Source organism: Kwoniella pini, chromosome 3, assembly GCF_000512605.2.
Source record: "Kwoniella pini CBS 10737 chromosome 3, complete sequence".
NCBI lineage: Eukaryota > Fungi > Basidiomycota > Tremellomycetes > Tremellales > Cryptococcaceae > Kwoniella > Kwoniella pini.
The window spans coordinates 1,774,488-1,793,920 of record NC_091718.1 but is presented as its reverse complement, the minus strand read 5'-3'; the positions used below and the strand labels follow the sequence as shown (position 1 = coordinate 1,793,920).

Here is a 19,433-nt window from a genome sequence, read left to right as displayed (position 1 = left end):
ATCTCCGTTGCTTTTTATTCACAGCAAAGACGTTTCATCACAAGTAATACCATCGGCCAGCTACTACCTGATCGTCTCACATATAATTGCACCATCTCTATTCCATCATCCCCCGAGCGAACCATGTTTGATCACGGTTTTGATCCCGGATATGTTTTCCGTCATCCTGTGTTTCTGGTCACCTTTATCATCGCTGTCCCGTCTTGGATAATTGCCTTCGCAAGTCAAGCTGCTGCTGAAGCGAAATACTGTGGGCTCCCTTCGTTACTATCACACTTTGCCGAGCTGACTACTGTCTAACAGCTTCCGGGGATGGACGAACTCCTGTTGTCAACACACTCTGGTTTGCTATATGGATACAGCTGTGAGTGAAAACGAACAAGGTATTGAAGTCGCTCGAGCTGACTAGTATCATCAGCGCTGTGATAATACATCTTTTGTAGGTTAGCTTCCCGTCTGACGACACTGACATATATTTAGCCTCGCACTCGCTTCGGATTCTCTTGCTTTACACCGATTACAGCTTGCTATCTTCCTGGCTATCGCCACTGTTTTTGCAGTTCATGGTGTAGAATTCATCTTTCAACCTCAAGGAGCATTAATTGCCGTCGGAGTAGGATGGTTATTGCTCACTATGGTCGATGTGAGTTGCAGTAGAACAGTACTTTCGACAAGACGCTAATTCGCCGCAATTAGCTTATTTGGATTATTTACCTTACGTCCGAAGAAGAATCGTTCTTTTACAACCTTTTGAATTCAGGAGGTAATGGAGGGCTGTCAGGAAACAATAGAAGAATGCGCTCAGCACCCGTACCTCACAGAGATTCGACTTCCGGCTTTGGCAACAGCGGAGGTGAAATGGGTACTGGAGGTGGACTAGGAGGCGGTGCAGGAATGAATAACATGTCTAGAGGAATTTCTTCTCATAGCATCAATGCCGGAGGCTACTCTGGGGGAGGAATTACCGGTGGAGGATATGCCCCAGCTGCGACTGAAGGAACACCTCAAAAAGTTACATCAGCAAGGAACGATTACCCAGCTCATAGTCCAGGTGGTGAGGAGCCGGAATACAAACATCGAGCCAAGTGAGTACGACAACGGCAAGTCATGAAAGAATAGACCACCTGATAAGATGTTAAATATTTGACAGGGCGATGTACGCTTACACCGCTTCCGTCGATGATCCTAACGAAGTATCATTCGCGAAGGGAGACATCCTTGAGGTGTTGGACAATACCGGTAAATGGTTCCAGGTGAAAACGCCATCCGGTGCTACAGGTGTAAGTAAAAAACTGCCATGAGAGGACAGATCTCAGATGCTGACGATCAATCTTGTAGATTGCTCCTTCCAATTACCTCACCTTGCTCTAAGTTCCAATATGACTCATCTCCTCGGCCGAGCAGAATTAATGAAGAAATGACCCCAACGCAACACCTTGCAGACGATAAAACCATTTACAATACCTTATATGATACATACCCTTGCTGGGGATCTATACTGCCTCATGGAGATATCATAAGTAACATGCAACATATAATGTGATTGGTGCATATGGCAAGTGGAGCACCTTTTCTTCTGTGTATAACAACATCAAGTTGGAAGCCATTATATATATTTTGCAGGATATCGAAGACGACAATGCTGTTCTACTTTTTCCCCTTTTTCTTCTTCTTCTTTTTCGCGCCCCCTCCAGAGCTGCCCGAAGTGACTGCTGTTTGTTTTTCGGCTTCGCCATCGGGAGAGACTGGACGGGAGGGATTGGTCGAGGCCGGATGCGATTCAAGTTCTATTGGAGTGTCTGGTGCAGAAATGTCTTCAGGCGTTTCAGCAGGGTGCGAGTTTTCTGCTGTATCATCCGTGGGTTGACCAGAGGACTCGGCAATTTTCAACTTGTTGCCTTCGGTTGATTCTCGCTGCATTTGATCTTCCAATGATACATCAACGCCATTAGGTGGAGCAGGGCTAATGGGTGCTTTGAGAGCCTCTTGATTTACTGCGTCAACCGATTTGTGAGGCGTTTTTGCTTCTGCTGATGCGGGTTGTCCCTGTGGGAGGTCATTCGATCGCGTATCTTCCCTGGCCTCGAATATCTGCGAGTTCATCGGTTTCGATGGCTCAATGACAGGGGTTAACGCCTGGGACGGCGAAGACAGAGAGATTTTGTTGATATCCACCGCATCCGTCGTTGGCTCGGGCGCAATCTCAACGACAATCGGAGATGAGGGCGCAAAGTTGGGTTCGGCTTGGTCAGGAGCTACTGTGCTTGGCAATTCGTCTTTACTTTTGACAGTGTTTAAAGATTCCGCTGTGATATTGTCTAAGGTGTCCAATGGATAGGGTGCATGAATTGCTGAAGTTGCTCTTTCGGCTGGAAGATCTGCCATCCGCTCTGCTTTCAGGTCGATCGCATCAGCGAGCGCTGGTTTCTGGTCTGTATTGAGCTCCAAAGCGGACGAGCCGGAATTTTGGGTATGATGGTTTATATCATGTTCCACATTGACAGCTACTGCAGCCTCTTCGCCTGTCAAACCGACGTCCATGAGTTCCGACTGAACATTCATAGGTTGCACCGTATCGTAGCCGCTCTCCTGCAGATCCGCAGGGTCAGATGAGGAAAGGGGGGCAATCCCGTTAGTAGTGCTCGTAGAAGATCGCGGAGAATCAAATACAGCTTCAATACCATTGGAATGCGGTGTTAGTTGACCTGAGGCAGGTTTAGGAGTAGGAGTGGCGAGGTTGGGTATAGCAGGTGTTTTAGGCGATGAGTGGGAAGGCGAATCAAACGCAGAAGCAAGTGGTATCGTTCTGCGAGGTGGAGTCGTCGGGGGCTTATGGTCATTCTCCAATACCGAATGTAGCGATTGAGATGCGTCCCCATTTCCGTTCATTCTAACCTTTTCTTCCGATCCTTCCTCGTTATCTCGCACCCACGATTTTAGTTCTTCCAGCTTGCCACTGAGATCCTTCGATGGGTCCGGCTTCGGGATATCAGCGAAAACACCGTCATCCAGTTTGTCCACCAGAAAGGGAACGACCATTCTACACCAAAGGTCTGCGCATGCGACACATACTCGCCTGGCTTCTCTCCTCTTGGCAGCTCGAGCATCGGCAGTCATCAAAACTTCTGAATTCCGCCGCAGCAAATCAGCACGAGGAGTCGATGGAGTTCGTCTGTGACCTGGCCTTGTCTTGACAGGTGACATGGGAGGTTCATCCGAGAGGGTAGTAGCTTGTCTGACGTACTGAAGCAGGACATTCGTCGATGCGAGAAGGGAAGATGAGAGAGTTGAGGTGATTTGAGAGTGTAATTCTAGGGGAGCGAGTAATCGGAGACTGTTGAAGGCTGATATATATGCGTTCATAAGGGTTGCGAGGGGAGGGTAATGCGATATTGTATCTATTGAAGGTAGAGCAGGCGGCGATGTCGGCGATGAGACTATGTGAGCAATATGCTCGGCAACTACCAGGATCTGAGAAGGCGGTAGGACTGCTTTGGCTGAATTTCGTAGGATAGACCCAAAGTCGTTTGACGCCGTCGCCAGGGATTGGGAGAATGTTGAGATAACGGTGGAAGCGAAGGAAGCTGATACCAGAGGTGCAAAGTCTAACCCTACTCTAGAGAAAGACATTGCACAATAACCAAGTTGAACCAGGATTGAGGACATTGACCCGGAGTCCGATGCTATTCTCGGTATATAGGCTGTGACGAGTTCGACGAGGTCCGTGACGGCTTGGTCGGCAAAAGATGTGATGTGTATTGCCGCTACTTCGGACGGAGAAATTTCTAGGAAGATGGCGGTAAATTGAGCTATTATATCATAGACATGCTCTCGGAAAAGATCGATATATTTTCGAAGGTATCGCACCGGATCTGCCTTGTCCCGATCGATCAAGGTGAGCTGAGTACGGTAATTATGATAGCGGCTCGATATGAAGATCAGTCCCAATTCATTCTGGTCCAGGGCGTCCATTCTTCGAAGGAAAGATACCGTTTTCACCAAAGCAGGTAGCTTGACTGGTTCTCGCAGCAGGGCAAGCAGCTGAGCAAGCATCAACTGCAAGATTCCTTCCACCTCCTTGTTGACATCCTGGATTAAAGGAACAAAAGGATATTTTGAGGCTAATGACCGACAATGATTGAGTAATTCCATTGCTTCTTGATAGTATCCATTTCTCACGCAAGTTTCCATCAGTTGAGGAAGTTCCAGAAGATCCATAAGTTTGTCTTGGTGTTCTTGAACTAAAGCAGCCTTCCCCCTAACGTTCTGTATACTACCGGTACTAGTCGAGAATGCCTTACATTCATCCTCTAACGATGGTATCGCGTCTATCAACTTCCCTAAGCTACCCGAGAAGTCGTCGAATGCTGAACTGACCGCGGAAGAGCATTTGTGTACGGATATAAACGTGGGATACTCTCGAAAACATAAATTGATGAGGTCTGATTCGACTGTCGATGTCTCTGCCGATATGAGTTGAGGCTGTCGAAGAAGTTCATGAAGAGAAAGGGAGAGGAGTTGGTCGACGTATTGATCAGCCGGAGGATTGGAGAAATCGAGTATATCTGTAGAGGATTGAAGCAAGTCGATCAAAGATAGTGGCGGATCTTTGAAGAAAGAAAGTCAGTCTCGGCTCAAGTCGTCCAGAGACTTATCACTCACCATTTTCCGTCATGAATGAGTGCCCAGAATCCACAGAGTTGCCTTGACCAGAAATCGATGCCACGGGTGAGCTGTACGTACGATCCTCAACATCCATGGTGTTGACGGACAGAGACCGATAGTCGCCGTTTGTTGCGATCGTTATAAACCTTGAGTGATGCCTTTACGATATGCTAGACACCTATGATTCAGATATTATCCATTGAACAGAGAACGCGCTCTTCAGCTTCGGCTAGCTTCAGCTTGTTGTCATTGACTTGTTTACGTAAAGTATTGCCTGTACTGTACAGCTTGGCGGCTGTCTCCGCTGTGCGCGATGTAATCGAACAATAATCAAACCTCTTTTTCAACGGTTTCAAGTTCGAAGTTAATCATTAGTCATTGTCATCATCACCTATCAAATTGAAAGCAATAAAGCAGGTCAGATATCATCAAGCTCAGACGCAGCATACAACCTGCCCTCGGTATATGGCCCATTATTTCCACCAGATCTATCCTGCCATAGAAAGATGCGTCGCATATCGCCTTCAACGCTGCGACAACGAGTCTTACCACCGATATCTCGACGGGTACTCAACGTGACTCCCACCACCACACGGTCTCTCAAGACTAGTGCATCGTTGCAACTGCCCAGATCAACATCTTCACGGCGTACTTTTATAGCCTCTTCAGCTAATCATGCGCCGGAGGAGCCCTCAACTGTAACGCTCGCTGATCAATCGTCGGAAGGTCCCGATGCACCTGTGGAAGAGCCTAGTATACCGTCCTGTGATGGAGATATAGTATACAGCTCGACCACTTCTTTGATACTACCCTCGAGACCTTCTTCGCCTTTGCCTACAGAATTGCAGCCTGTTTTGACTCACTTATCGACCTCGTTTCTCAACGGCAATCAACACCTCTCGGAAGAGTTGACCTCCTCCTCCCCTTTCACCCATGTTGTCACGTTTCCCGACTCGTCAGGGCGACCTAGGACGTCACAATCAGAGCCACCGGAGGATTTAGGCTCGTCTGAACCGGAAGCTGTAGTAGCTCTAGCCTCACCGTTCGAAGGGGGAGAAGCATACGTGACTGATGCTGTGAAAAGATTAGCAAATGAAATGAATGCGGATGTTGTCAGGCTGGACCTGATGCTGGGATTAGGAATAGATGGGCCTTCGTCTCCTCTGGCATCCCGAGGTAGGTACAGCCCGCTGATCTCCGGACAGATTGCTGATGAACTGCCCAGGTATCAAATCACCTTCTTTACCTTTATCTCTCAACCCCATGTTGCAGCCAGCAGCGCAACCTCTGTTGTCAGCTAAGAAGGAGTCCATGGAACAAGACGAGCAAGACGATCAAGGGGGTATGCCCGGGATGTTTGCCAGTGTACCCATAGCTGTTGTGGGTGGGGGAGGAGGGATGATGTCATCGGGTTCAGGAGGAATGGCCGATATGGAGGACATACCACAAGGTCGAATCAATCACGATTGGGTCAATTTCTTTAGCAAGATCATCAATACTGGCTCTTCTCAACCAGGAAAGAGGCGTATAGTGGTCTTGGAATCAGCTGTCGCGATGGCAAAATCATTCCCCATTTGGTGGCCTTCTTTCGTGGAAGCTGTTAGAAGAAGGCGGAAAGGGGTTTTCACTCTCTCGAAATCGACAAAAGGCCCAAATGCTAAACCATCTGGATCGTCTTTGGTCTATCCGACAACCGTCATACTTCAGTGTACCCCTTCCCTCGCCTTATCGCATACATCCCCTGCATTCTCCTCTGCTGCTAGAGACGAGGACGGCTCTCTGACAGAACTAGATCGCGAGGAGATGGAAGATGAGGAGAGTGATCGGCATCAAGACCCTGCGCAAGCTGCCTTAGCTGCCATCGAGGAGAAATTCAAGAGCATGGGTATCAGTGTACAGTCGCATGTAGAGGTGGTAAAGCCTAAGAACGACGCCAAACTATGGTGGGGCAGCGAGGAGAGCGACGTCAATGGTCGAAAAGAGGCCGATAAGGGCAGACTGAGTTTGATGTTATCCAAAGGGTGAGCACTTCGAACGTCTCCCGGAGTTTGACTGACCCTGCCTGAGGCAGCTTGAATGCCATATTACCATCGTTTGGCAAGTCACAGGAAAGCGGTCAAAAGCACACAAACCCTCTTCGACAAATGATCATGAATCGGTTTGGGCTATCTCCCACACATGAAGGTCATTCACAAGCGTCATCCCTTGTATGGAAGGCTTATCCCGTGATTCCTCAGCATCGTAACTTTTCTGGCGAGAAGGAAGCTAGAGTGCATCAACGCAGAATATGGAGCGCAGCACTCACACAGAAAGCCGTGCACCAGCTCGGAGGAGTCCTAGCGGACCCATCAGAAGTCCTCAATACAAGTGAAATCACTGGTCGACCTATGACAAGAAAGACAGAGTCCAGTGGAATTGGCAAAGGTTGGGGCAATGCCGTGGTGTCATGGAATGATGCTTTGCACATCGCCAGTATAGCTTTAGGTACCGCTATACGTAGTGGTAAAGTTGAGGATGGAATGGCTACCGTGGAATGGCAGGATATCATAAGAGCTCGGAAAGCAATGGGCGAGGAAAAGACTATAGCTGTTGAGCAAATCAAGCGTCATCTTGGATCTGCACCAACGAAAGTTGACGCGAAAATCAAGTCGGAGATTGAGAACGCCCCGCAGAGTGTTTTGGATCCTGTGGTAGAAAACCTCAAGAAATCGAAAAATCTCTCACAACATGAGAAACGGCTGCTACCCTGCATCGTAGATCCTACCAAACTCGCGTCAACCTCCTTCAAAGATGTACATTTACCTGAAAAGACGGTTGATGGTATCCGATCGATGGTCTCCCTCCCACTCCTATTCCCCGAGGCGTTCAGAGGTGGTGTGCTCAAGGATCATGCCACCACAGGGGCATTGCTCTTTGGCCCACCAGGTACCGGTAAAACTCTGCTTGCTCGAGCTGTCGCCGCTGAAAGCGGAGCTCGGATGTTGGCAATCCAGCCAAGTGATGTGAACGATATGTATGTGGGTGAGGGGGAGAAGCTGTAAGTCAGACGAATAACAATCTAGACCGCACGGGCTGACTCGCTCATCAGGGTCAAAGCGGTTTTCAACCTTGCTCGCCGGTTATCGCCTTGTGTCGTCTTCCTGGACGAAGTCGACGCTTTGTTCGGGGCGCGTATATCGAGAGGTTCAGCTGGATCTATGTCGCACAATCTCCTTTTGACCGAATTTATGCAGGAAATGGACGGTCTCAGCTCGGCAATTGCAAATAAGGACAAACGTGTGGTGGTGATAGGAGCGACGAATAGGCCGTTTGATCTGGATGATGCTGTTCTTAGAAGATTGCCGAGACGATTGTTGGTCGATCTGCCGAATGCAGAGGGCAGGAAGGGTAAGTCATTAGTCCGCTAAACTGACAAGTGCTTACCATGTACCGCTTAGCTATATTGGAGATACTGCTCCGAAGCGAGAATACAGCGGAAGATGTTGATCTGGACAAGCTGGCGCAAGAGACTGACGGATTTTCTGGGTCAGATTTGAAGCGTAAGTCTCGATGTCTATCGCTGCGACCGAAAGTTCTCTAGGCTGATCACAACGATAGACTTATGTGTCAGCGCAGCATTGGCTGCTGTCAAAGACACTGTTCAGGTGCCTTGGGCCAAGAACACTGCCTCAGAGTTTGGATTTGCTGTCCCCATCATGCCTCAGATTTCGGCAACGCCAGGAGGAGGTAGCCAAGCGCAAGTCATGATCCTGCCGACATCCGAAAGTGGTGGAGGACGCAAGAAGGCTCAAGTGAAGCGACAAAAGACTGCCGCACCCGTAGCCGGATCACTGCGATTGCGATCCGCCATTCTTGCCTCGTCAATAGGATGCCCCGAAGATGCTCAGGACAAGCTGGCCAGCGTAGAAGGGGAAGGGGAAGGTGATCAACAAATCGCTCAATCGGAAGTGGATCACTTGTCAGATGCCAATAAAGCAGGACATGAACCACCGTCGGATGAGCTCATAACAGAGGAACAGGCAAATGAGGATGCGATTGATCTGGATATACCAAAACCTCAGCCCAGGATTTTAGCTTGGAAGCACTTCAAAATAGCGTTAGAGGAGATCCGACCATCAAGTTCCGAAGAAGGCAGTTTACCCGAATTGCGGAAGTGGTCCGAGCAGTTCGGTGAAGGTGGAACAAGAAAGGGTAGAAAGAGTGGATTCGGTAAAGGTTTCGGTTTTGGAGACGAGAAACCGAAAGACAGGGAATCGGGGTATGGGAAGGTGCAGCAGGAGGAATAGCCAGTCATACAATTGCATATACTTCAGCATTCTGCATGTATCGCATCGCATCTGTGGATAACATATTTGTATAATCTCGCGGTCTCTATCGTGCAGTCTCGTGAGATTGATGAGACAACACCCGTCCAGGAAGACCCGACGTTGTCGTTAAATACACCGTTTTGAGTGTGACACAAACAATTCTTGATATTGCCAATGCCGGTGGGGGCCATGGTCAAGCCGACGAATTGTTACCGTGATCTGGTCGTCGTGACCTGAATCCAGGCAACGACGGATCAATATCACGTATCTTCGTTCGACGTTTCAACTATCTCCGTTTCAAGGTGTTGACACACAATGATGTGCCTTTGAACGACCAAAGCACACAGGGGAAATTGATCCGTGGTCGGGACTGGAGTCAATGATCACCCCAAAAATAGACCCTCCTTTCCTCGAAACGTGTTTAAATGATTTGGTTGATAAGGGCAATCACTTGGGAAACGAGGAACAGCTAGCCCCAGAGCGTACCTTTCAACCATGATCGACAGACTTTGCGCGGTACATGATGAGTGCAGCAGTTAAAAGGTGTAGCCTTCGTTGTTTTATATTCTATCTTCTCGACCTCATCTTGATCGTTCGTTGTGCTATAAGTTTCCTTAGACTTTCTCAACGCCCAACGTCCTACTTCTTGAAATCGTTCAACGATGCTCTCCAAATTTATCTTCCTGTTTGCTCTTCTGCCGGCGGCTTTGTCGGCTCCTGCTGCGGATACGTCCAGCTCAAATGTCGATCTTAGATCCCTCGCTTCTATCAGTAAAAGCAACCTCAAGTCTCTCGCTTCTAAAATCCCACAAAATTGTCAGCTCACTAATATCACCGTCCCCCTAAATGGTCAAGACGGTCTGTCAGTCCCTGCGGGTCAGGTTGTGTCGAACGTCGCGGTGGGGAGGGGAATCCAGAATTACACTTGCTCCTCAGGTGCGTATGTGTCAGCTGGAGCTCTCGCTAAGTGAGTCAACCTCGCCATGTGAAAGTTCAGGACTGATCTCCTACCTCAGCCTTTTCGATATGTCCTGTGTGTTCTCCATGTCTTCAGGCTTCATCGAAGCCTCCCAAGTCAGCGGTCTTCTGCCTAAGATGGCATTCTCTGCTCTATCTTTCCCCGATGCAGGTGGATTACCCATCGCCATGCATCATCTGTTTGTGTGAGTCACCGTCATATAATGTCTTGGTACACGGCCGTTAACGAAAGGCTCAGCGGAACTCCGGGATCTGAGACACGCGGAGCGATCTCCCCGGAATTTGCAACAAACGCAGACAAGGTCATCGTCAGCAAAGTAGCTGCTTTTAATGATCCTTCGAATTCCTCAGTCAACGTGCCATGGCTACAACTTTCCGCTCTGAAAGATCAAGGGAGTCTTGCGAAATCCGTATTCCGCCTGAACACTGTAAATGGTCAACCGCCTGCTTCGGTAAGTCAATGAGCTATCTGACCCTTGGATATCTTGATGGCTGACAGTCTTACGGGAAAGTGCGTCACCGAAGGTGAGCAGCTAAGCGTACAGTATGCGGCGATGTATTGGTTCACCAGATGATGGAGGATGAGATTTAGAAACAATCCATGACTATGTATATAGATATCAGTTATGACTTCGTTCATGAGGGCTCCGGGTCCAAGAGATCCCATCCCTCACTCAGATCCTCGCCGGATCCTTCCCCTTGTTTGGTACCCCATCTGTGCTCTTCTGCACTTATCACGTTCTGAACTACTTTCGCAACATCTAATCCGAAACCTAGATGTCGTACGACCTTGTTAGTGCCCGGTTCGTGAGCTCTTTGCCCCAGCCCAGGAGAAACTGAGAGAGAATGGATCAATTCGAGGATCGATGTGGCTGAGATAAGTATGGTGTTCGGATTGACAGGTTGTGAACGTTGTGCGGTTTCTTCGTCCGATTCTTCGCGATATTCTTCTTCTTCTCGTATGCCTATACCTTGCACACCTTGAGACCATGCTAAATATGACACAGAATACGAAAGTAACGCAAATGAAGTCAAGAATTGCCGGTGTTTGGCGATTGAATTTGCTAATAAAGCTGACATGTTAGATTGTGGAAGGATCTTGCTAGCCGAGAGAGAATTCCGCGATTTCCCTTTGCTAACCACAGAGGCCGTACTCGACATCCAAAGCACGTTTTTATCTCTCCACTTAGTCGTGCTCACAAAAGGCGTATTGGCTTTCATGAGAGGTCGACCAATGTGTTTAGACTCAAAAGGTGGCTGAGGTATCGGAGTAAAAGGTAGGGTGATGGACAGGTAAGACGTGACGAGTGTAAGTAGGTGAATCACGTGAGAAATGGCAGCGTTGATATGCGTGGACGGATACACTGCCTGTCAGCTCGAACGAAGCGAACCAAGACTCACATCTGAACGCATCCGGAGCAGGTAAGACGATCCCAGCGATTGCCCATTCTCCCTTAGGTCTCTTGTTCAGCCCAAAAACTGCCACAGCTTCTTGCACCAGGACTCGTCGAGCGTTGATGATGTGGTAAGCAGTCGCATGCTGTTCTGACTGGCAATGCTGGATTGCAAAGCGGATCCTAGGTTCAGAAGAAGGCACAGCACGAAGGTTAGATCGACGTTTAGCGATGTTCCCAGACGCCTTCACATTTCTGCCTATGACCGTCAGCTAGTTTTACTGTTCAAATGACTTACTATTCCCAATCGCCCTTTCGCGTTCTGCAATACGCTCTCTGAGACCGCAACATCGCTGTTCCTTCTCAGCTACCTCGGCTCGCAGCCGCCTCCAATCGTTCAATTTATGCAATTGAGGTGTTCGGGTATGGGAAGATACTGAAGGACTATCGATTGTGAATGTAGATCTGGTAATGAGGGCATTGATTTGGGCTTGTATATCCTTCAATGCTTCGTTGTGCAGATTGATACTACACATTGAGTTAATTCAGCAGTGAGAGACTCGCAGCTGACTCACCCTTCATGCAAGCAAGCTGGGCAATAAAGAGTCTTTTGACGCAAGTGACAGCACGAGCATTTTGGTTCCTCCGCTGACATGGTGTGAAGTACTATGAATCGGGCATACTTTCTTATGTGTCAGCTCTTTGACGGGGCGAATGATGTTGAGCACGAATAGAAGTAAGATTACATATTACATTTACAGTAGTACATGGTCGCGCATGGAGTGTGAAATATATAACCGGGTACGAAGGAATCCACGCTGCTGACATGCTGTTTACACGTGTCAACCCCCAGTCCAGCGAGTGACGTGTGATTTGCTCCACGTGGTGATCCCCTATGGGTGGCGAGTGATAAGGTATCGTTTCAAGTCGCTGGTATTTACATTCGAAGTCAACTTGATATCTTGTTATCATTCGTTCAGCTGTCTGCACAAGTATTCGTGGCCAGCCATTCCCATTCCCCCCAAGATGTCCACCGACAAAGAGCTGTACAAGCTCGAACTGCTTTCCCTTGTATCGCGTGTTTCCCAAGAACTCTTCAATCATACAAAGCTGCAAGACAAGAAGCTGGCGGAGTTTGTCATAGCTGTAAGTACAAGGCCATCATAGACTCAGACTGACTGTTCTTCTAGCTTCATGAACAAAGTAAAACGCCTGAAGCTTTCCAAGTCAAGCTGAACGAGATCGGGGCAGATTTTCCCGAATGGTTCGTCAAAAATCTTGATAGGTTGATTGTGACAATGCATCCAAAATACAAACGTAAAGCAGCAAAAGCTAAGGCGGCAGCAGCGGCTAACGGCAAGTCACATATCACGGAAGGTCAAAAAGCACTAGAAGCTAGAAAGTTCCCGGGTCTTTCAATGCCCGATCAAGATTGGACAACGGCAGATAAATACCTCGAAAGCAGACAAGGAAAGGAAATATCAACCGAAAAGCTACCTGAATCCTTGAATATCGATGATACCATGGCGCAGCTTTCGGCTGTAGCCTCGAGGCGGAATCGACCGGCAGCCGAGGACTGGCTAGGCGGGGAACCTTCGAACAAGCGGCCACGAAATGGAGATAGTGGATATGGTAGAGACAGTGGATATGGCGGTCGCATATCTGAGCAACCGCGAGGACGTCCTGGCTTAGATGATCGACCGGTCCTCTACAAGATATATAATGGTAGTGTATCAAATGTGAGAGACTTCGGTGCTTTTGTCTCTCTGGAAGGCGTGCAAGGCAGGACTGAAGGTGAGTACAGCTCCCCACAGCGCGTAACAATGTAGACTGAATCCTCTCTAGGACTGGTACATGTTTCCAGTATTATCAACGGACGAGCCACATCTGCCACCGAATTCGTCAAGCGCGGTCAGCGAGTCAAGGTCAAAGTTATGTCGATAGCCGGGACAAAGGTCGGTCTGAGCATGAAGGACGTGGATCAGAACACAGGAGCAGATCTTTCTCCCCATCTCCGTGTCAAGACCCCTCAAGAGATCGCAGACGAAGAGCGCCGCGCAGCCACTCAAAGCCTGACCGGCAGTAATTCAACGCCACTCATTCACGTGGACGAGCGTAAAGGATCTGGTGGTGCCAAACGTTTGTCCTCGCCCGAAAGATTCGAAATCAAACAACTCATTGCTAGTGGGGTCGTCGATGCTTCGGAGTATCCTGACTTGGACGAAGATCTCAACCCACAATCCAACAATCCCGAGATAGAAGAGGATATCGATATCGAAGTTAACGAAGTTGAGCCGACTTTCCTCTCAGGTCAGACAAAAGTGACACTCGAGCTCTCCCCCGTGAAGATCATCAAGGCTCCAGATGGATCGATGAATCGTGCTGCACTTGCTGGAGCATCGCTGGCGAAAGAAAGGCGTGACCTCAAACGTCTTGATGCGAATGAAGAAGCCGATTCTGAATCCCGTGAAATCAATCAACCATGGCTTGATCCCATGGCAAATCAGAACGAGAGACAGTTCGCCTCCGACATCAAGGGCAATCTTCTGGGCCAAAAGGCTGCCCAGCTTCCCGCATGGAAAGCGGCGAACAAAGTTGTTTCTTATGGTAAAATCACCTCACTGAGTATACAGGAGCAACGACGGAGTCTTCCAATTTACAAACTTCGAGATCAGTTGGTCCAGGCTATCCGAGATGTGAGTTCAATACCGTCCCAAACCTAGCTGACGTTGCAGAATCAAATCCTAGTTGTTGTGGGAGATACCGGGTCTGGAAAAACTACACAAATGGCTCAGTACTTAGCCGAGGAGGGTTTTTTAGAAAAAGGTCGTCTTGGATGCACGCAGCCCAGAAAGGTGGCAGCTGTGTCCGTGGCTAAGCGAGTGTCTGAAGAAGTCGGATGTAGATTAGGTGCAGAAGTCGGGTATACTATCCGTTTCGAAGATATGACCAGTCCAGAGACAAAGATCAAATACATGGTAAGTTTCCTAAAGTAGACGACCGACAAAACGACCAAAGATGCTGACTTTTGCAGACCGATGGTATGTTATTGCGAGAATTACTTGTCGACCCCGATTGTTCAAAATATTCCGTCCTCATGTTGGACGAAGCGCACGAGAGAACCATCGCAACGGACGTCTTGTTCGGTCTCTTGAAGAAAGCCTGCAAGCGACGACCCGATCTCAAACTTATCTGTACATCCGCAACACTTGATGCTGCCAAATTTGCCACATATTTCTGGGGATGTCCCATTTTCACCATTCCTGGTCGTACGTTCCCGGTCGAGACTTTATATACCAAAGAACCTGAACCCGACTACCTTGAGGCATCGCTTATCACCATCCTGCAAATCCACCTTATGGAACCAGCGGGTGATATCCTGCTTTTCCTTACGGGTCAGGAGGAGATCGACACTGCGTGTGAGGTACTCTACGAGCGAGTGAAAGCCCTTGGACCTCAAGTGCCCGAGCTCATCATTCTTCCTGTGTATGCCGCTCTGCCATCAGAAATGCAGTCGCGGATCTTCGACCCTCCTCCACCAGGTGCTCGAAAGGTAGTCATTGCTACCAACATCGCCGAGACCAGTATTACCATTGACGGTATTTACTACGTCATCGATCCAGGTTTCGCCAAACAAAACGCATACGATCCCAAGCTCGGTATGGACTCTCTTGTTGTGACGGTGAGTTCCGCGCCTTCATTTCGCAGTAAGTACTGACGCTTCAACACAGCCGATCTCCCAAGCCCAAGCTCGACAACGGTCCGGCCGTGCGGGTCGAACAGGTCCAGGGAAATGCTACCGACTATACACTGAGATTGCTTACCGAAACGAAATGTTGCCGAATCCTATTCCTGAGATACAGAGAACCAACTTGGCTTCCACTATTCTTACACTCAAAGCGATGGGCATCAATGATCTCATCAGCTTCGACTTTATGGATCCTCCTCCGGCCGCGACTATGCTTACAGCCCTCGAACAGCTATACGCTCTTGGGGCACTTGACGATGAGGGTCTGCTCACGCGGATTGGCCGAAAAATGGCCGACTTCCCGTTGGATCCTCCTTTGTCTAAGATGCTGATCAAGTCAGTGGACTATGGTTGTTCCGAAGAAGCTTTAACGATTGTTGCGATGCTTCAAGCCGGTGGTCAAGTCTACTACCGTCCGAAAGATAAACAAGCGCAAGCCGACGCAAAGAAAGCCAAGTTTCATCAACCGGAAGGAGATCTGCTCACTCTCCTCGCTGTGTATAATGGTTGGAAAGCCTCAAAATTCAGTAATCCCTGGTGTTTTGAGAATTTCATTCAGACTAGAGCTATGAAGACGGCTCAGGATGTGAGGAAGCGTAAGTGGCACTCTACGCAACTGAGGACCATCGCTGATATCCCGCAGAATTGATCGGTATCATGGATCGATATAAACACGATCTCGTGTCCTGTGGCACCAATTTCAATCGTGTGAGAATGGCCATCTGTTCTGGTTTCTTCCGTAATGCCGCCAAGAAAGGTGAGCTATGTCCAGCGCACGCTCAAAAACAATCATGTCGCTGACAGGTCCGCAGATCCCACTGAGGGCTACAAAACTCTGGTCGAGGGCACTCCAGTCAGTATCCATCCTTCGAGTGCCTTATTCCAACGTCCGCCGGAATGGTGCGTGTACTACGAATTGGTTCTCACAGCTAGTACGTTGATCCTTGTCCGTCTTTCCATCCTTGTCGATGCTTACGTGACCCTTCACAGAGGAATACATGCATCAAGTCACCGTTATAGAGCCCAAATGGCTCTCCGAGGTAGCCCCCACGTTCTTCCGTGTTGCCGATCAGAACAAGATCAGTAAGCGAAAGGCTTCCGAGAAGATCGAACCGTTGTTCGACCGCTTTGCCACGAACAAGGACGATTGGGTGAGTGTCTATGCGTCTCTTAGATATGTTTGCGTGATCTATGGTCTTCCACCACGCGCTATGCCCCTCCTATGTAACTCTTTCTCGACTCACTGCCTGACTCCTCCCCTCATCGTCATCTACGTATGGCATCTAGTCTGTCTGGCATCCGAGAAATGCAGCTGATCAACTTGTAATACAGCGACTAAGCAAACAGAAGAGGGCGACTCGATCTTCGCAAACGTTTGGATAAAGAATCTCAACCACACAACCTCTCATATAGTACGGTGCATCCGATTTCCGGGTAAGAACCTGGTGACAGCTGTAGAGCCTTGACTTTATATGATTACATGTACTTAATTGCATTTCATTCCACTCGTTTGCTTGCTCATTCTCTGTGAAGCCACCAGTGCTCATGGCTGCTGAATTACCAGTCAATGGTCTGCTCAGGTTCAAATGCAGGATCTAACATTGAAGCGAAGTGGGAAACTATTCTATCTTTTTACGTGCTCTCTGGGGCTACATTTTCGCTTGATGATGTTTTGAGTGTTCTTTCAGGCGTTTATATTCTGCATTATTGCGATTCGTCGAGGATGAAGCCTTGAGTAAAGAAGAAGGATGAAGCACCACGGCCTACTATACTAAAGTGATGCTTATAACAAACGAATCAAAAACTCTCACTTGCAATGCTTTTTTGAGGTCATTCCTGCTGTAGGATACCGAGCGAAATTGCCAAAACACTGCGCAATACACGCTACGGTAGATCAAATGCAAATTTTCGCAGACTGAAGAAGAATATCATTTTGTTTCACTGCAGAGCGCAGATTGCAGTGCATCATTGGAGCTCTCTGCCTCAGCAGGGCTCATCTGAGAGATCAAGAAGTCGTTAGTTGCACGTCCTAGCATTGCTCCTGGTACAACTTTGACGAATGAACAGGCTAAACAACTCAAAAATGCTTTGAAAATCCTTTGCCATCATCATCATCAGATCACTCTCTCCAGTTGTTCAATCATCTCTTTCAGCTGCTGCTAGATCAATTATCGCTCCTGATCCGTAACTACTATGGGAAGAACTCAAAACACGATACTCAGCTTCTGTTGGTTCAAGACAAGCACATTTATTGCAGCAAATGTGGACTATTCCTATATCAGAGGGCAAGGATCCTAATAAGAGACTAGCAGAGATCAGGTCTGCACATGCTCAAATTAGTTCTGGAGGGGAGAACTTATCTGATAGAATGCTAGCATGTGCTATGCCATTGGCGCTTCCAGATTTCTACTCTACCCTCAAACAGACACTTTGGTTAAGAGAAACATTGACATCAACATCAGTTCAAGCTGCTATTCAAGCTGAATGGACTAGAAGGGGATATGAAGAAGCTACAGCTAATAAAGCTCAAGCAAATTTCGCTCAAGATAAGAGATATAACCCAAATAACTCTAGAATTAAGTCAAACAACAATCAAACTACTAATAATAAGCAAGAATGGACTGAAAAATGGTGTATATTCCATAGAAGTTCAACCCACAACACTGCAGACTGCAGATCTAAAGGTCAAAACAATAATTACAGTAAGACTGGTCAAGCACAGGTGTCAAACTCCGATTTTGACACATCAAATCAAGATGCTACAGCTCAAATTTCGACTTCTATCACATCCGACATTGATTCTGATGATGTCCATGCCTTTGATATATCATTTGACACCTCAGCTACACCTTTAGACTCCTATATTATCAATTCTGGAGCATCTCACCACATGATTAGAACAGATAACAACCTGCCAAATGGTGTGACAGTGTCAAGCATTCAAAATTCGCTTATTGAAGGTGTCAAATTTGGAAATGGTAAGATTAAAGGTTACTGGTCAATGTTACATTAGGATAGGTCATCTATTAGTGCTTAAAAACGTTCTAATTGTCCCAAATTTGGCATGCAATCTGATTGCTGTGGATAGATTTCCTCCCAACTTCAACTGATCATCAACTGCTTCAATGGTTCACTCGAAAACACCAAAACAAACGAAGTTTATGCTACAGCACCTATAAAAACTGGCTTATATACCCTTAAGGTCATTTGAATGTTAGAGATGTCATGAAACTGGCAAGAAATGGAAATTTAGGCAAAGCTGAATTTTGTAAATTTTTCACCAGATGAACTGAATGCATTCCAATGTGAATAGTGTGTCAAGGGCAAAACAGGTCAATTTCCAACTAAGCAGCAAGCTGGAGATTACACTAGAGCAGCCAAACCACTTGAATTGATCCATATTGACCTTTGGGGACCTTCCAGAACAGCTTCTAGACATGGTAATTGCTATTTTCCGACTGTTTATGATGACTTTACAAAGAAGGATACATTTGACATTACTTAAACAAAAATCAGAAGCGTTTGTAGGGCTTAAAAACTACATAAATATGGCAGAAAATCAATTACAAGTCAAAGTTAAACAGATTAGATCTGATCCAGGGGGAGAATTCATGTCAAACTTAGCCAAGAAATACTTCTTAGACAAAGGGATTATACATACAACAGTAGCCCCAGGTGCTCATGCTCAAAATGGAAGAGTAGAACAACTTTACTTGACAGAACTCAACGGTGTCAGTAGTGGCAGAAACAAATCTTTCACCGACATTTTGGGCTGAAGCTGCTATTTATACAGCATTTTCTAGAAATTGTGCTCCAACTGGTAAAGCTAAAGCTGTTCTATTTGAAAGATGGTTTGGCAAGAAGCTCAAGTTTGACAGACGAGAAAATATACTTTAGAGATCATCAAAACACAAACAAGTTAGAACCCAGATATAAAGAAGGTAAATTCATGGGTTATGCCAATGATCATAGTACTTCTGACTATATACGGTCACAAGTTCAGACAATTCACTTCAAATGTTTGTAGAATCACCAAGTTTGACACTATTGCCAGAAATGTGACGGAATATGAGATGTATATATCATAATGCACATACGAAGTATAAAAGAGAAAGAACAAGCAGAGATAAGATAATTAAGCTTAAGTACAAGTGATAACGTACAAGTGAGACGCGCCTCGGGATTAAGCGGAGCTTGGTATCACCATATGCGACGATAGATCACTCATTCCGACAAAATGAATGAAGTGTCAAATGTGCCAAAGGTGTCAAATCAAATTCAACAATAGTTTCCAAACTCTCTCACCAATTACTTAGGTTGTTATCAAGAATTGAAACTCAA

General features: G+C 47.3%; 7 protein-coding genes across 7 annotated transcripts; 5 read left to right on the top strand and 2 right to left on the bottom strand.

Annotated features, from left to right (window-relative positions):
* Positions 1-123: 123 nt before the first annotated feature.
* Positions 124-443, top strand: I206_102864 (high osmolarity signaling protein SHO1; the record flags this gene model as incomplete). Its single annotated transcript, XM_070202645.1, has 3 exons — positions 124-250; positions 304-364; positions 419-443. 3 exons carry the CDS (start codon positions 124-126, stop codon positions 441-443), a joined length of 213 nt encoding a protein of 70 aa, XP_070058746.1.
* Positions 444-634: 191 nt separating this feature from the next.
* Positions 635-1,371, top strand: I206_102863 (uncharacterized protein; the record flags this gene model as incomplete). Its single annotated transcript, XM_019154964.2, has 4 exons — positions 635-643; positions 697-1,085; positions 1,151-1,280; positions 1,339-1,371. The coding sequence occupies 4 exons, from the start codon at positions 635-637 to the stop codon at positions 1,369-1,371; spliced, it is 561 nt and encodes a 186-aa protein (XP_019012367.2).
* Positions 1,372-1,647: 276 nt separating this feature from the next.
* I206_102862 (uncharacterized protein) lies at positions 1,648-4,759 on the bottom strand (the record flags this gene model as incomplete). Its single annotated transcript, XM_019154963.1, has 2 exons — positions 1,648-4,607; positions 4,663-4,759. 2 exons carry the CDS (start codon positions 4,757-4,759, stop codon positions 1,648-1,650), a joined length of 3,057 nt encoding a protein of 1,018 aa, XP_019012366.1.
* Positions 4,760-5,171: 412 nt separating this feature from the next.
* Positions 5,172-8,951, top strand: I206_102861 (uncharacterized protein; the record flags this gene model as incomplete). Its single annotated transcript, XM_019154962.1, has 6 exons — positions 5,172-5,841; positions 5,891-6,686; positions 6,737-7,702; positions 7,754-8,052; positions 8,103-8,204; positions 8,263-8,951. 6 exons carry the CDS (start codon positions 5,172-5,174, stop codon positions 8,949-8,951), a joined length of 3,522 nt encoding a protein of 1,173 aa, XP_019012365.1.
* Positions 8,952-9,634: 683 nt separating this feature from the next.
* I206_102860 (uncharacterized protein) lies at positions 9,635-10,525 on the top strand (the record flags this gene model as incomplete). Its single annotated transcript, XM_070202644.1, has 4 exons — positions 9,635-9,939; positions 9,989-10,135; positions 10,183-10,402; positions 10,463-10,525. The coding sequence occupies 4 exons, from the start codon at positions 9,635-9,637 to the stop codon at positions 10,523-10,525; spliced, it is 735 nt and encodes a 244-aa protein (XP_070058745.1).
* A 61-nt stretch (positions 10,526-10,586) lies between these two features.
* I206_102859 (uncharacterized protein) lies at positions 10,587-11,999 on the bottom strand (the record flags this gene model as incomplete). The annotated part of the gene is made up of 4 exons (XM_070202643.1): positions 10,587-11,164; positions 11,352-11,495; positions 11,643-11,872; positions 11,920-11,999. 4 exons carry the CDS (start codon positions 11,997-11,999, stop codon positions 10,587-10,589), a joined length of 1,032 nt encoding a protein of 343 aa, XP_070058744.1.
* Positions 12,000-12,370: 371 nt separating this feature from the next.
* On the top strand, positions 12,371-16,475 carry I206_102858 (uncharacterized protein; the record flags this gene model as incomplete). Its single annotated transcript, XM_070202642.1, has 10 exons — positions 12,371-12,490; positions 12,535-13,138; positions 13,190-14,040; positions 14,191-14,322; positions 14,379-15,026; positions 15,076-15,688; positions 15,736-15,849; positions 15,905-16,024; positions 16,083-16,243; positions 16,425-16,475. 10 exons carry the CDS (start codon positions 12,371-12,373, stop codon positions 16,473-16,475), a joined length of 3,414 nt encoding a protein of 1,137 aa, XP_070058743.1.
* Between the last annotated feature and the right edge of the window lie 2,958 nt (positions 16,476-19,433).